Genomic DNA, 18,040 nt, shown 5'->3' with positions numbered 1-18,040 from the left:
TTGAGTTTGTGTAAACATAACCCCCAAGACGGATCGTGTTAGTATGGTTTTATCTTAAATTTGTGTATTTATGGTTGTTTTGTGTCGCTATGACGGATCGGGTTAGCATGATTCTAACTTAAATTTGTGCATTTATAGTGTTTTTGTGTACCTATAATTTGTTTATTTGTTGTTGTTTTTTTCTTTTAAATGTCTCTGACGCGACGAAAACGAAACATAGACAGGAGGCGTAATCGTGATAACGACCGCAGCTACAGATCAGTGGCGCGTATTAGGCTTAACTCATCACAGTCGGCACCTGACCCTGGACACACTCAACTATTAGGTTACAAATGCGCCCTAACACTACCCCAAAACGACTTTTTGTTCTCAATTGGCCCCCTATCAATGACCTGTGTTGCCTGTACAGCGAGGCATTTAGAGAAGGAGAAAACCGGCCGGAATGCTTTAGGTTTATCAATAACGAAGATAAACATGGTCTGAGTTACACACCGGTAATCTTTGAGTTGACTCTTTTAAACTCATTGTAAATATTACTGTTATTCGTTTTGAAATAACTCCTGTAATACATTGCAATTGCTCGAATTCGAGCAACATGTACGCTAGTATTTATTAATGCGGCCCTGCATCAACTACACCTACCACCCCCAACGACTACTAAACCCCCAACTACCCACAGCTCAACTGGCCCATGATCAACTATTATCTTCCAATTATGTTATCTAATATCTTATTATCTTATCTATTCTAATTATCTATCTATTTTAGATGTCTGTACAGTGTACACTAAACATGCCACAATCCCACATCTCCATCTAGATGCATCCATGGTTGAAAACAGACTAGCGATAATCATTTGTTTCCACAAAGATTAAATTATGAGTTCACAGAAAATATATTAATTCACAGAAGCAGACGCCAGCTGCACCAACATTACTAGATTTTGGCTAAACTAGTGCTCTTAAAAAACTAGTAAAAATATAGAAGTAATACAAATAATTATCATGGTTAAAATAATAGACAATTAATGATCTTTTGGCTTCAATTTCAAATTTAGTTTTGTTTCCGATATTAATTAAAAAATATTGTTCTTAAATCAGGAATGAACTAAATTGCATATAACTATTTGGTAAATTTAGTTACAGCTTCAACAATAGGCCTAACAAAAAACAAAATATCAGTTTATAAACAACTGAGAGGTATCTAAAACTCATTTGAAATTGCCCTATAACCTCATAACAATACGGTTTTTTGGAGCTAAGCATTTATCATAGTTTAATTGATTGTTTATTATCTAAAATTTATTATTCAAATACAAATTTAGCTATGGAAAATCATTGATAATAGTCCAAAACATCAATGCAATAAAAAAAAAAAATTGTCACTTATCGATGTAAAACACATAGAATATTGATAGCAAAACATTGATGTATGAAAAAGATAGGTTATTGATGATCATTCTCTTACGACGTGCCTGTGATCTAGTCTGTGGTGTTATCGCTCGATTGAGCTGGTATGTCACCGGGCTACAACAATTCTATTCACAGCCTAGTCGCTAGATTTGCCGCTCGTGTGAGGTGTTAAGTAAGAGTTGAGTTAGTTTGCAAGATAAATTGATTTTTTAAACTACATCTCTTCTATGCAACCTATTCTAGTTGCTACCTCGCATTACATTTCAGTTGTATTATAACTGCTACTTCAAAGCTTTGTCTATTTTTCATTACTTCCATACTTATACAATATATAGATTTCCCAGAGGTTCCGGTCTGCTGGCAGACCCAAATATTCATTTGCCTCCTTCTTGACATGAAGGATTGCACTCACGACAATAATCTATGCCTTCATCTTGTAGTTCTGTATGGGCATAACATTATTGCCTGTTAGTGGAAGCTTACTTAACATTAAACTTAAAATATTCTAATTTCTATACAGGTATGATACTAATGAAATATTAACACGTTCGCTGCCGCGGTCATTGCCACAGACCGAGGTATACATTTCAATCTTACACATAGACCGGCTGTCACTTGGATAACAGTACACACAGACCACGGGCGAAAACCTGTAAAACAGTGATCATTTACATTGTAATACGCTACAATAGTGTTTGTAAATAAATTGTTCTTGTTTCTTGTATTTTTTATAACCTTTTGTAATGTCGCATATTTGCGACGCCCGGTCTACAGCGAAGACAATAGTGAAAATTATCATAGTTTTCTTGAAATAGACTAAACGTCGCATGTATGCGACGGCTCATTTTTTGTGTTTTAAGGTGAAAGTAAGTAAAAAAATAAACAGATTATTCAAGAACAGTTTATAACTGAACAAATATAAAAGCTACATAGGATAATGCAGCATACATACTGCATACATACATACAGTGATGCAGAAAAGTAAAGAACAGTTTTTCCAAGTATCATATGACGTCACCAATCATCATATCCACAGACCAAGCGACGCAGTTGTGCGTCAGACATCTCTGTAGACCACTGCAGGGAATTCAGTGCCTTCAAATAGACCACTACAAAGATATAAGCATTTTAATAACATTAGAACCCCGACGCAAATATGCGTCGGCAGTCTATTTTAATGTATGCGACGGCAGTCTATGGGTAGAAACCGGCCGTCGCATATGTGCGTCGCTGGTCCATGTGAATGGAAAATTTCGTACTATTGCAGTAGCGAACGTGTTAAAGGAAATAAATAGTAGCCTAGCTAGTTAGGGGAGACACAGGAGAGAGAGAATTGTTCATAAATATTCTACCTTGATACCTTGAAGAAAGCAGCCGTTAACCAGTAGACTGGAATGGGCCTTGTCGTTAAAAATTTATTAAAAATTAAATTAAAAATGTTCTATTATATTAATTAATAGTGTCCCACTTTGGTTAACTTCAAATGCAAAACGTTTCTTCGTATTTTCTTGTATAGGAGATAAAACATTTTAAATACCATACCACCATTGCAGCAGACATGCAGACTAAGTAAATTTCCATTTGTTTTATTGGATTTTCTCAAAAATATGTCCTTAATTCCAAATTTACTCCCTATTAACACAACTTTACGTTTAATCAGTACTTAGGTTTGCTGTTACAGTACAGGGAAGGTAATAAAAATGTGTTTTTTAGTAAAATGTTAATACTTTATTTATAAAATCTATAATTTTGGCAATTTGAATCAAAATGTATTCTTAAACAAGCAAAATACAACAGGTCACTTATTCTCCATAAGAATAACATACAAAATTTAAACTTACAACTTTTTTGGATTTTAACAATTGGTTGTATAAATTGGTATTCGATTCGGGATTCCCTATCTACAAAATTTGTTAATAATGTTTGCAAGAGGAAATGATACACCACTTTTTCAAAGTGTACCTCTGATCCTAATGCATCATTACAATACAATACAATTCAGTTAATACAGTACAATACAAATATTGTTATTCAACAGCTTCAAGCAATGGTGTCATACATTTTCCAAAAGCTGTTTTCAGCACTGTATGTTACCAAATTTCAATGTGTTCACTGGACCACAGGAAGAACTCTTTGATGCTGTACAGAGGAGTTTCCAGAAGCCAGCTGCGAAGTCTTGTTTGTAGAGTGGCGGGGTTTTCATTTTTGATGTGTCGTGGGAGGTGATTGAAGAGGCAGTCTTGTGGTAGGGTGGATTGAAGTCGGCTGAATTTTGAGTGTTGTGATATATTGTGCATGCTGCCCTGCCTGTTGGACTCCAGTTTCCTGGCTTGAAGTATCACCTGGAATGTATATTGAAGGGATAGTGAGGATGCGAAGGTGTTTGAAAACAGCTCTGCTGCTGTCTCTTTATTTTAATCCGGCTAGGGTTCGTACTGCCAACTTCTGGAGAATAAGGATGTACTGGATATTTGCCCGTGACGAACCACCCCAAAATATAATTCCATATCAAAGGTGACTTTCGAGGAGGGCGTGATAGATCATAGCTGCATCTGGAGTATTGGTTGTCAACACACGCCGTATTCCAAAAAGAGCAGAGCCAAGTTTGAGACGGAGCGAACTAACGTGGCTGTTCCATGATAGAGTATCGTCAAGGATCATTCCCAGATGTTAAGTCAAGTCAAGTCAAAGTCAAGTCAAGTCAAATAAATCTTTATTCAGACATACAACAATGTGTACATGAATGCGTCTTAATCTTAATCTATAACTAATACTAAAAACCATTTTCCTGATCCATTTTATCTTTTATTTTTTTTTTACGTATTTACATGTTTATTTACATATTTGAACATAGTGCAGTAAATTCTTCAAAATTATAAAACTCTCCACTAATTAGAAAATTCTTAAGCTTTTTTTTAACTTATTTCCGTTTTCCTCATTTCTGATGCTACAAGGGAGGGAATGAAAAAATGTAACCCCAATATAATCAGGGCTTTCTTTAAATTTTTCTTTTTTATGCTTTTTAATTATAAAATTTTGTTTGTGTCTAGTATTGTAAGTATGTACATCTTGCTGTCTTTGCAGTTGCGACTCCCGGCTTTTAACATATAATATAGTCTTATATATGTAGAGGCTGTAAACTGTAAAGAATTCTAATTCTTTGAAACGATTTTTACATGATTCATTTTCATTTAAATTAAGGATGCACCTTATGGCCTCTTTTTGTAAATGTAAAATTTCATTTAAGTTAGATTTATTTGTTCCACCATAAATTTCAATACCATAAGCAATATGGGAGTGTATATTTGAATAATAAACCACACGCAAAATTTCTTTACTGCAAAGGGGATATAGTCGTCTTAAAGTAAAAATACCGGAGCTAATTTTATTACATATTTTATTGACATGTGATGTCCACTTTAGTGTGCTGTCCAAGGTTAGACCTAAAAATTTTGTTTCACATGCAAAATTTTCAAATATCTTTTCGCCAGACTTTTTACACTCAAATTTGATAAAGGTTGTTTGGTAGTAACAACAGCCACTCCAGCAATGACTCCAGGTGGTCCGGTCATGCTCAGATTTCCTCTTCCCTGGATAAGCTGTGTGGTTTTATTTTCATTAAAAACCAAAACGTACGTCAAACAGTAGTCCTGGGCTAAGCTGATGGAATTGAAGTTCGATCCTTCCAGTTCATCCACGGACTTGCTTCTATTCAGAAGAACAGTATCGTCAGCAAACATGACGGCGTAGCAAAATTCAATAACAAGGTGGGGGAGGTCGGAGGTAAATAAGGTGAATAGCACTGGTCCAAGCCCAGTGGCACACCTTTTAACCTTTTGGAATTTTGACCTTACGCAATGTGAAACACTCCCAGTGGTATCCATCAGTTCAGTCAGCTGCGATCCTGTAATTAGCTATGGAACCAGTCTAGTGGACTGCCACCTCAGCCGAGGCCTCTAAGCATTTGAGAAGTGTCACAGAATTTACTTCGCAACAAAAAGCAATCACTCCAACATATCCTGCTACCTAGTAAGCTTAATGGTTATATGCTTTTTATGGTAAAAACAAGTAATAATAACAATAATAAACTATTATTTTATTTTGGTTAAAAGTACTCTCTGATTTTACTTCAAGAATTTATAACACCTAACCAGGAGCGTTTCAGTGGTGTAGTGCAGCGGGAAAGACGTTCACTCTGTTTTTTCCCCCTTAAAAATCCTATGTATTATCAGCAATCCCCTTTTTTAGATGAGAGTGATAAGCGTTCCCGCACAGCAAAATTTATGACTACACCGCTGGAAGTAACAGAAACATTTTTAAGAATTGAATTTGAGCCACCAATTATTATTTTCAATTCAGAATGGGATGCCACCTAGATGTGTATTTTAACCCAAATATGAGTAAAGGATGAGAGTAAAATGGAGTGGAATGATCTGTGTAGCTTTGTTACTGACTAAGGCCAGCTGTTTCATCAGTCAGGATCATTTATTAAAAGCCAATGATCATGGAAAGCTGGGTCCAGTTTTGAACCATCAAAAAATTTCACACTTTTCTCAGAATGAAACCAACGATCTTTTGATTACTAGGCGAGCTACATAACCACTGAGCTACCCAGCTGTAGGCCTACATAATTAGTTGGTATTATGGTAGGCCTATTAAAAAAAATTAAAAGCAGCGTCCCTGCATTGCTATTCCATGTTGCTGCCTAACTTCAACCCTGAGTTTTATCTTCTTAAGTATAGCATAGCCGTCTCTAGTATAAGGCCTTCGATGTGGCAACGCCGTGACTCATCCCCACCCTGGTCTAACGATATATCGTGCCGGCGTGACTTTCCATCGTGTCAGTTTAAATGGGCACATTGGTCGACTCGGTTGTTGTTTCAAAACAGCGATGGTTTTTTTCAATTCCTCATACGACCGATGCCCAATATATCGTTCCTTAGCACTTTTGAGATGAAAAATTTTATTTTTACCCATTTTTTTTCTCGCACACTAGACTTTGCCCCCATGGCAAGTCAAGCACTTTTGGGATGAAATAAGTAAATAATAAATCTAGGGTCAAGTGGGGTAATTGGGAGCAAGGGGCTAGGAATCACGGGTTGCAGTGATCTTATATTTTTGTTTCAAAAATTACATGTTGAATGTTATAACACCTCATATATGTTTTTTTTTTAAGTTAGCCTACCACTGATTTTTTCCTATAAGTGTTGAAATGATAAGAAGACTTGAAATGTCCTTATTTTTCATCAAGGAATCCATAAAAAATATCAACAATAGCTTCGGATGAACAGATAAAATGTTATAGCCATGATCCCAATTAAGTTACCCCTCCTCAAACGCATGGGTTAATTGGAATCACGGGGTGTGGGGTAATTGGAATTACCTTGATTCCAATATAAGTTATTTGGTAATTACTTAATAATTTTAATTACTTGATTAAAATTATTAAGTAACTAGATGAAACTCGTCGAAATCAACGTTACTTTCAAGGCTTACGCTAATTCATCTAACTGCGATAAATTGAGTGAAATTATACATATTTTGAGCATTTAGCATTGTTTAAAGAGTAATAATTGTGTAAAAACAATATATTAATTGTGTTAGTTACCAAAAAGGGTTAATCATTCAATGAATAAAATATTTCCCATACCGTACGTCATCGGAGTTGTTAGTATGCTATATGGTATCTCTTCCTTTGAAAGAACCTTTAAATAGTATTAAAATCGTATTGGTGGATCTTTTGTAGCTAAACACTTCCGTGATTTCATCAGTGTAATGCAGATTAAGCTATGATTTTATTTGAAAAAAATCTGTTTGTTGGAAAGACACGTTCTAACTTCAAGGGGAGGTATAACCGTTACAGTGTAAGTTTTATTTTTCCTTCGTCACGTCACGTCAGTTCATATCGTACTTATGTGCCAATGAATATAACCCTCTAGCACAATTTTGATAAATTGGTTGTGGGGTTACTGTTAAGGCTGAATTCCTTGACATGGGGGATGTCAGTTAGTTGTTTCAGCCTTATCAGTTGCATAAAGTTGGCAATATAATCTCTCAACGGAATGTTAGGTGTAGTGGAATAAGTGAAGTTGGCTTTTATTCTTGAACTGTTAGGGGCCTCCTCATTTATATGGTCGTGCAGCTTCATTGGCAACAAATAATGCGAATGACATAGTAATGTGGCATTTCCAAAAAGCAAAAAAATAATGTAAATTGGCTGTTACATTATTGTTAAGTATTGACGTTTACATGCATTGTTAATCAACGTATCTTATAAAGGATGATGTGATCTAGTTTAAAAGGAATATGACCTTTCTGTCATAACAGTAGCTGCTTAAATAGTATTTACTCATTGGGCCATTTTTACAGCCAAAATGTTGTGTTATTTTCAATAATGTTACCAACCCAGTGGGCCACGGTCGTTAATATAGGCCACTGCAAATAATTTGTCAATATAGGTATTATTTTAGGCAAGGTTTCTGTGTTTGGATGTTTTTAGAAACTGTAAGAGTACAATCAAATTCTGCAGATGAACTTTCTGTTGGAGAAATATAAGCCGAATTAATAAATGTCACTGACATTAATGTCACAATGCGAGTTTGATCATTTTGTATCTATATTATATGGGTAAGTTACATAGATTTTTTAGACTGCTGCTCAGTGCACTTTAAGAATATATATTTTAGGGATAAATTAAATGGTTTTTGTTGAATAGTAGCGCTAGTAAACATGCACAACCCTTTTCGTTAGTCTAATGACATTCAAAGGCTCTCTAAGAGTTGAGGTTCTTATTTGTTTACATATCTATATTATGTTTTCACTAAGCTGAATGAATACATGGAAGTAACCTCTCTTAAAAGTCTGCAGTATAATGCAGTTTTCCAGCTTAATCTATACTTATTTAATACGCAAGCACGATTTTTGTGACAATTACTCCTCCGAAACTACTGAACCGATTGACATGTTTTTGGTGTCATTGGAAAGAGCGTAACGTGAAGTTGTGCAGGAAACCTTCTTTTTAAGGAAATAATTAGAGAGTGAGGCCCTGGGGCCCTTTAAAGTTTCGTATTTCTCCATAAGAATAACAAGGGAGATAATTTTTATTTACAGAAACATATGTTTGTTACTTGAAAATAGTGTAAGTCTACTACATAATAATTGCTGTGTATTATGACTGTTAATGTATACTACATTTCAATCAAGGATTGTGTGCCTTAAACTTTACTCATAATGGATCTCACTACTTAATTTTCCTGTTGGGAATAGTAAAATTTAGTTGAGAATAAGTTACCATATTTAGAAAACTTTACTATAATAATTGATGTATTTAAAATCACAAATCTTTGACATTATTAATTCATTAGAAACGAAACACCTGATCGAGAAATCAAACAAATCATCTACTAGTCTAGGCCTTTTAGACTTTTACCTGGGCAAAATTAATAACAAAGCAAAACCAACTGGAATGTGTTAGGCATGCATCCCTTAACATTTTGTGAGAATTCCCAACTTTTCCCACTGTAGCAAAATCCGCCATCTTGGAAAATGGTGGACAATCTATAGAACACTGCAAGGTTCCACTTAAAAACGTATTGTTCCCAAACCATTCCATCTAGAAAAGTGTAGTTAGTCTTAAATTCTTCGCCATAATATTACCTCCAAGAAAATACCATATTATATAATATTAATATGATTTTGATAGTAAAAAAACAAATTTAAATTTAAAATATGTAAAGAAATTTAGACATATTCTCACTTTTTCGGGGTTTTCGCCATTATTATTGAGGAAATGCAGATTTTACCTTTTAGCAAACATGTAGGGCTTTAAATTCCGCTTCATTTCCATATATAATATAACTTTTTTTGAGCAATATTGGCGTAAACGTTGAGTGTCAAAGTACACTCTCACGTAACGCACATGTGGGACCAAAATTTATATATTGTGTTTGTATTGGCAGAATATTTCAGTTCTGGCGGGGAACATGCAACGTGAGGTGGTTATAGTATAGAAGTCCCTAAACGTAAAATTGTCCAGACCCCAATATTTAAGAACCTCGGTCGTCGGTAATGACGTCATCTAGATGGCGGCTGTAAAATGATGCTGGGTCGCCATGAATTGGTTATAACACCTAATTGCCTGAACCGATTTTAATGAAATTTGGCATACAAGTGCTTGAATACATTATCTCAGCCCAGGTTTTCAATGGTTGAGTTTGATCAAGCAGTTTCAAAATGGTGGCCGTTAATAATTAAAATAATAAAAATGTTTCAGTTTGTTTTCTCAACTCCCTCCAGAGATCTCCATCAACCTATTTATTTTCCTTGCAATCACAGGCTGTGATGTCGTCTCTAAATTTCATGGAATTGGCAAATACCCCTGCTACAGCAAACCTACAGACTAAGCGAGTTTCCACTTGCCTAAGTTGATTTTTAATTAAATCTATTTCAATAACATTAGGCTTCAAGAGTACCTGGGCTTGCTGCTACAGGGAGAGTAATAAAGCGAGTTTTTTATTCATATAATAATAGAATAGTTTTAAATAAATACACTTGCCAAGTTTCATTAAAATATATTCATAAACAAGCAAACTACAACAGTTTATGTATTCTCCGTAAGAATAACATGGGCATAATATTAAATCTTTCGAATATTCTCCGTAACTTATAACCGTACAAAGACACTTCAATATACTAAATTATTTTTGTTTTGTTTAAGCCCTTCACAGTTGTTTAGAGATAAATTGGATAATTTCATGTTTTGAGGGTTAAACAAAAGAAACTCCAATTTTTACCCCTTAAATCCCGCCTAAAACCCCGTTCCCATGGTCCGATCACGCTGGTTCGTGAACTTGTTCGAAGAAACGTAGGTTTACACGTTTGTACCAAATTTCATAAAAAATCGGATAGTTTTTCATAACTTATAACTCATTTATTAAACCAAAATAACAAATACAAAATTTGCATTGGTCATGTCAATTGATAGCTTAGAACTAAAATTAAAGTACAGTAAACAATAAACAATGGTGCTTCAATAAGACTATACCAATTATTAATTTCCTAACTGACACACATATATACAGACGGCGTGTTGAAAAAGGGTAGGGACAAAATTTACAAACTGATCCCTTCTGCCAAAATAAGAAGAACATAAAGAATAACATTTGTTTTCAAAATCGTTTCGTTAACTAGATATCCACAGTTTTGTATTTTTTTATTAAAATTTGTATCCTTTGATTATTTTGAGTGAAATTTATGAAACTTGGTATGTTTGTAAAGGTAGAAGATGTCAATTTTAGGTAAAAAATTACCTTGGCCCAATTAAAAAATTTTAAATGGCGTTCTTTTAATTTTTAAATACAAAATTATTGAAAAAGGCAGATTTTATGAAAAATTGTCAAGGACACTTCTGTTTAGCATTTAAAATTCCCTATCAAACGATACCAATTTCAAAAAATCGCAAGAGAAATGACTGATATATCACGATTTTTAGTTGTAAATAGAGGCAGAAAGAGGCTAAGCTAGTCAGGTTTTCCTCGATTTACAACTAAAAGTGTTAATATTTCAGTTAAAAATTTGATCGTTTTGAACTGAAAGTAGTTTGATAGAAAATTTAAATGCTAACCAAAAGTTGTCTTGACACTTTTTCATAAAATCTTCCATTTTCAGTAATTTTGATTTTAAAAATTAAAATGCCCGACTTTTTGAAATTTTGAATTGGACTAAGATAATTATTTCCCCTAAAATTGGTATGCATGTGTTTTGAACACCCTGTTTATGTGTGTTTCCGTTAGCACAATAAATCACGCAAAAATGATCCGATTTCGATGAAATTTGGTACAAACGTGTAAACCTACGTTTCTTCGACTAAGTTCACGAGCCAGCATGATCGGACCATGGGAACGGGGTGGTTGGGAGGATTTATGGGGTAAAAATGTGTTTTTCTCATATTTTACCATCACAAAATAGAAATCCCTATTTATCTCTAAAAAATTGTGAAGAGCTTAAGCAAACAAATAATTTAGTATACTGATGTGTTTTTGTACAGGTATTGATTTCGGAGATAAACCAAAGAATTTAAAGTTGCCGTGTTATTCTTACGGAGAATACATAAACTGTTTTAGTTTGCTTGTTTGGAAATATATTTTGATGAAACTAGGCAAATTTATTTATTTTAAACTGAGCTATTATTATATTAATAAAAACTCACTTTATTACTCTCCATGTATCTGCAAACCTAGGTTCTCATTAAAGCCAATGTTATTGAAATGGATTAAATTGAATATCAAACCAGGCAAATACAAACTCACTTGGTCTGCGGGTTTGCTGTAGCAGGGGTATTTGCCAATTCCATGAAATTTAGAGACGACATCACAGCCTGTGATTGCAAGGAAAATAAATAGGTTGATGGAGATCTCTGGAGGGAGTTGAGAACACAAAAAACTGAAACATTTTTATTATTTTAATTATTAACGGCCACCATTTTGAAACTGCTTGATCAAACTCAACCATTGAAAACCTTGGCTGTGATAGTGTATTCAAGCACTTGTATGCCAAATTTCATTAAAATCGGTTCAGGCAATTAGGTGTTATAACCAATTCATGGCGACCCAGCATCCTTTTACAGCCGCCATCTAGATGACGTCATTACCGCCGACCGAGGTTCTTAAAAATTGGGGTCTGGACAATTTTACGTTTAGGGACTTCTATACTATAACCACCTCACGTTGCATGTTCCCCGCCAGAACTGAAATATTCTGCCAATACAACCACAATATATAAATTTTGGTCCCACGGGTGCGTTACGTGAGAGTGTACTTTGACACTCAACGTTTACGCCAATATTGCTCAAAAATAGTTATATTATATATGGAAATGAAGCGGAATTTAAAGCCCTACATGTTTGTTGAAAGGTAAAATCTGCATTTCCTCAATAATAATGGCGAAAACCCCGAAAAAGTGAGAATATGTCTAATTTTTTTTACATATTTTAAATTTTAATTTGTTTTTTTACTAACAAAATCATATTACTATTATATAATATGGTATTTTCTTGTAGGTATTATTATGGCGAAGAATTTAAGACTAACTAAACTTTTCTAGATGGAATGGTTTGGGAACAATAAGTTTTTAAGTGGAACCTTGCAGTGTTCTATAGATTGTCCGCCATTTTCCAAGATGGCGGTTTTTGCTACAGTGGTAAAAGTTGGGAATTTTCACAAAATGTTAAGGGATGCATGCCTAACACATTCCAGTTGGTTTTGCTTTGTTATTAATTTTGCCCAGGTCAGGCCTAGTTTTATGCTAATGGTCTTAGACTACTACTTCATGTGAATAATGTTTTTACACAAACATAGTTTTTTTTAACGAATAACTTGATTCTTTTTTACTTCTGGGTGTATTTTGAGTTTGCAGTTATGAAAGCACCAAGCCAAGTACCTTTTATCTAATTTTCTTTATAAACTAACAGTATTAATGAATTACTAAATGAACTTTACAAGTTAGGTAATTAACTGTCAGTATGCCAAGGGGAAGAATGGGTCCTCGAAAACAGTCGAAGGCAGAGGCACCCATCTAAAAAATCCAACTGAGTTTTTAAATATAGAGGTCAGTGGATTGCCAAGACACAGATTATACTAATAAAAGGAGGCAGTGGTTTTATTGATATGAATACATCAAAAAGGGCCTCATTAATAGCACAAGGCTTCATGTGATCAGAACGGTTAACAACAATGTAAAGTAGAATGTAAAGTCCTAACATGGAACAAGTGAGTAAGGACATATTTTGATTTTGAGGATAAAAAATTGGCCCGTCTGAAACACAGTTACTTTTTAAAATGGAAAGATGCTAATTTCTGTTATCTTTGGCATTTGCAGCACAAGCACTTTAATTAAAGAGCAGCAATGTTCTTAGCCAGACCAATTTCAGTCATGAGCAACTATATACTGTATTTACTGTATATGTTGTTTTAAGTAAGGCTACATCTTTTAATATTAATAGTAGGATAAGCATATTCATTACGGACAATTCTGACCAGGGTAATATTCCTGAAGGTGATTTTAAGACTAAAATCGTAGTATTTATGGAAGTGCTTTTGTGAAAAAATATTGTTAAAAGTGTTTTCTTCAAGCAGCAATTTATGACCCTCAAAATATGCTACATAGGTATATGCACATTCACTGCCTATTGGTTTGATATGATAAAATGTTTTGTTAAATGTGTTTTTAAATCTCTAAAAAAAAAATAACTACCCTGTAACACACTTGAACTTGAACACTTATTAATTTACTAAATATAATAGGCATATAGCTAGAAAATGGCTGGGTTGCTTCCCTTCTAATGCTTTATTATTACTGTATTTAATTTTCGACGAGTCAATATATAACACGATGAATTTGTTTTTTAAATTCATAATATGTTTTTGCGGGGCATTGAGCCGCACAGGTTCACTAGTAAATTTCTAAATCATGCACATATTATTTCTACATAAATATTGTAAAACGTTTTGTCCAGTTGCTGTAAACCACTTTTAATTTAACAAAATATGGACACGGCTCAAATGGGCACCGTGTTCTTCTGCACTTGTATTATTTTGTATTGTATTACACAATCGAAGATTTTTCCAATGATTGAAAGCATGTAGGCCTATGACAATAATCTCATGAACCTATGATCATCTGTCTTGAATGATATAGGCAAAAGTGGTAAAAAATGCAGACACAACCCGTTCAATAGATATAAGATAATTCAATAAGAAATAATTTCAAAAGTTACTGTTATAATAAGATTTTCTACCGATTTCGTAATGGAAATATTGCAAAACATGACATGATACAGAAGAAAATCAGAAAATAACATTGCAAATACTTCTTTTGGACTATTTAGTTAACTCAATTAGATGTGTGTTGTTTAAAATACAATTTTAAAATTAACAGCTGTTTCATTAAAAAGTATTATCCACATGGCCAAAATGTAAACAAATCTGTGGAGGGATCTTTAAAGGCTTCTAGGGCAGAGCCCTAAGCGAATTTACTTCGTTTTTCTTTTGATAACTCATCCACAGACCAAGACCTTTCTTTGGACACCTCTACCAAGTTTCTACGCCCAGCCGTTCTCTCAAATTAGAGGAGACAATGTTTCCAATTCAATATTTAGATTCCCCCATGTTAATCTTATGGAAGAAACCCCAACTTTGATGGAAGATCCTGACCAAACTAATAAAGATATCGTAAAACAAAAAACACTTTGCAAAACTACAGATCAGGGAAATTTTTTTGACACTTTAATCATCCAAATTGGTCCAAAATTAATTAATCCAAAAGTAATTTGATTTTAATAAGTAATTTCCAAAATAAGTAATCTGGCTCACCTTCTCGGACATGGCCCCGCAATAAAGTTCGTAACTCCCAAAGTTGTAAACATAGGCCTAGGTAATTCAAAAATTGAAAATTTCTTTGAAAACTGACAACATGGAATATATCCCAATTGGCCCAGAAAATAGCAACTGTGATTCCATTTGCCCCGGTGTGGTGGGGCAATTGGGATCACGCGCAAGGGTTTTGAAAAACATTTTTTTTCATACTTTTACTTTACCTAAAAATTGAAAATTAATTAAGCGATCATTTAAGATACAAATTTATTTGTGCACAAAGTTTCATAGCTCTATTCTGACTAAAAAAACCCGTCTCACTTCAAAGATGAATTATACGATTCTGATCCCAAACCCCACTAGACCCTAGCATTTTTTGGAAAATTACAAAAAGATATTCTAGCATCGAAAGGGTTAAGCCCACAAAGCATAAAAACAGTTGTTTTTGCTGCAGTATGACGTAAAATATCTAACCTATGACAAGATTTTTCACAAACCCCAGTGATTAGAAAATAATGGTAATGGTATATTTACTCAAGGGAGGTACAGAAGTGAGCCTTCGATGACGTCAGCTGTCAGATCATCTCTTGAGGGAACACCATTACGGTACCGCAATGATACGGAATTCGATCATCGGCCTCGGTGGTGCAGTGGATAGCGTGTCGGGCTGATAATCCGAAGGTGTCGGGTTCGAATCCCACTGGCAGCTCTAACTTTTTGTCAACAATTTTTTTTAATATCAGCAAGTTTGGTTTTCATATCAGACAGTTTAATTTTATAATTAAAAAATTATAAAGTTGAATTTTAGGCATTTATAATTTTATTTCATGAACAAAACTATTTCTAGATTAGTAAACCTTCATTCTATTTTTTCATTATCAACACGTTTGGTTAGTTTGGTTAGATTATGACAGTTTAATTTAATAATTGAAAAATTTTAAGATTAATTTTATAATTTTTCTGAATGTTATAGGTAACTAACTAGGCCTAATAGTGAAGTAAAAATTACGCGCTGTGCTCTCTACTACAACGCTGCGGAGGAATTTTGAACTAAACTATGATGTCATCATTGCCTCATTTGTACCTCCCTTAAGTCAGACCCGAAAATAATGTTGGGTTGTATTTTACCTGAACACCACATTCATTTTCAGCTGCTAGTAGAAGTGGTTTTTTGGTTGGGAAGTTTGCATGGTACTGTTTCCTAAAATTTTCTGCGTACAGCAACAAAACTTTCTCCTTGCTGCTGTTAAGTGTGTAATTCTCAGGAAAGTTTTTCAAACTAAAAGCAAGATAAATAAAACTTATTTGACTTAATATAGGCCTAATATAAATATATATAATTAGTATACAGTATATGAATTTGAACAGAGGGTGTTTATGAGCTCTGGGGGCCGCAAAACGAAAAAGTAAATCTGTTCCTGGTCTTTGTCGCACCATGAGACCTACGGTAATTTAGCTTATTCCCTATAAGTTATGGGAAATTTGCTAAAATTACATTAAGCTTAACCTGTTAATATCAAGCCTTACTTTTTATAACATAACAAAGATACCAAAAGCTCTTACAAAACAATCATAATGTCTCTCGGAGTGGATAAACTTATTCACCCTTTTATACAGTTTTTTGTAGTTTATCTTTTAATATAAAATATTCCCTTTTTATTTTGTCTATCTAGTAGGCCTACTTCACACTTTAACATACACTTATCAGAACTAGCCTAGTAAATTACAGAAGAGCACAATACACCACCAAAAGTAGGCCTAAACAATACCAAATGAATACTACTTACTTATATACTTTTGTAAGATTTTTACATCCTAGGCTAAAAAAGGGTAGGCCTACTGTATTATAATTTGACCAATGTGAGATTGAGTAACATAGGGCCTAGCTCAACTCATAAATCTTATAGCTTCTCAAATCTTATTTGTATGACACTTGCATACTGCATAGGCTGCACTTTAGTTTACACCCATGCTCACATGCAGCATGTTTGGTTAGGTTAGTTTAGAACAGTTTCATTTTATAACCAAGCAGCTGGTAGTTAATGTATAATGTACTTTAATAGTAGGCCTAAATGTGGGGCATAAACTAAAGTGTACCCCTTGTCCCCTTGCATATATCCAGTAATCTAGTGCTCGATTTGCGGTGGAATGGAGTCCCCGTACCTCTCTTTTGGAAAGATAAAAATATTGGCATAAATAGGTACCGGTAACTTAGGTACTAACTCCATTAAATAGGTTACAGTTCCGGCACTAATTTTTGACAAATCGAGCACTGCATATAGCCTAGGTAGACTTATAGGCCTAAGTGGGGCCAAAAACAACCGAATGGAAATAATTATAGTATTGATTATTTCATTCGGTTAGTTAGGTTAGGTTAACCTAAGTTAACTAACCAAACTTGATATAACTTAGGTATCAAATGAAATAGTCGATAAATCAATGATATTTTCATTTGGTTGTTTTTGGGCCCACTTATGAAAGTCTACCCCTGCATACCTAGGCTATATCAAATGTTATGTTGAGTGATAGGAAAATACCTTATATCAGGAGAGACTGGCCAATACAATCTGATAACTCCTAATAGCTTTTTCTTTTCTTCAATCAATTCAGGTGCTAAAGGGATATAAGATTCACCTAGTGGACAAACAACTTCTGAACCATGTTTGCTTTCACTATACTCCTCACTCTCAAATCCTAAAATAGTATTTAAGTCCACTTCTGATTTCTGTTGTAGGCCTATGTTTAAATTTTCTTCAAAACTAAAAGGCGGAACACTTTCTGTTTTTATGGATTCAACTCCATCTAGAAGTGTGTTTTCATCACATGTTTCTAATATTAACTCTTGTGGATCAATATTATCCTCATCAATACTAGAAGCCAAAGGCTCCATTGTAAAATGCAGTATTACTAACTTAAAAGAAGAGACAATACTTAATTATTTTGAAAGGTTTCCAAAAGAATCTAATAAGCTAATCAGTAATCACACACGTACGCAGATACGGCCGATAACATCATATTATTGCACATCACCATGGCAACAACAAAACAAAACCAGCGGGAACCGGGAAGGGGAAACAAGTGAACTTTGATGCCCCAATGATGATTCAAAGCAAGTTGTAAAAGGAAAAAGGAATAGAAAATAAAGCGCCAGATGGCGTAAAGGAAGTGAATACCGTGGCTTCCGTTTGACATCATACATCACATCAATATACTGTATTATATGAAATGAAATGAAAATCCTTCTTTATTGAGGCGAACTTA

General features: G+C 34.2%; 1 protein-coding gene across 1 annotated transcript in view; it reads right to left on the bottom strand.

The window, feature by feature from the left end:
* The window catches only part of LOC128987868 (dynein regulatory complex subunit 7), a 146,722-nt gene extending 128,985 nt beyond the window's left edge, over nucleotides 1–17,737 (bottom strand). The window contains exons 1-2 of the mRNA XM_054408931.1: nucleotides 17,317–17,737; nucleotides 15,908–16,058 (exon numbers count right to left, since the gene is read on the bottom strand). Of these exons, the coding sequence (XP_054264906.1) occupies nucleotides 15,908–16,058; nucleotides 17,317–17,669 (504 nt within the window). The 5' untranslated portion in view covers nucleotides 17,670–17,737. The remainder of the gene's footprint in view (nucleotides 1–15,907; nucleotides 16,059–17,316) is intronic.
* Nucleotides 17,738–18,040: the final 303 nt, after the last annotated feature.

This window comes from Macrosteles quadrilineatus, unplaced genomic scaffold, assembly GCF_028750875.1.
Source record: "Macrosteles quadrilineatus isolate MER2022 unplaced genomic scaffold, UCM_ALF_1.0 Scaffold_2__2_contigs__length_208266976, whole genome shotgun sequence".
Taxonomy (NCBI): domain Eukaryota; kingdom Metazoa; phylum Arthropoda; class Insecta; order Hemiptera; family Cicadellidae; genus Macrosteles; species Macrosteles quadrilineatus.
The sequence above is the reverse complement of the archived record's forward strand: the minus strand, read 5'-3'. Positions and strand labels throughout refer to the sequence as shown.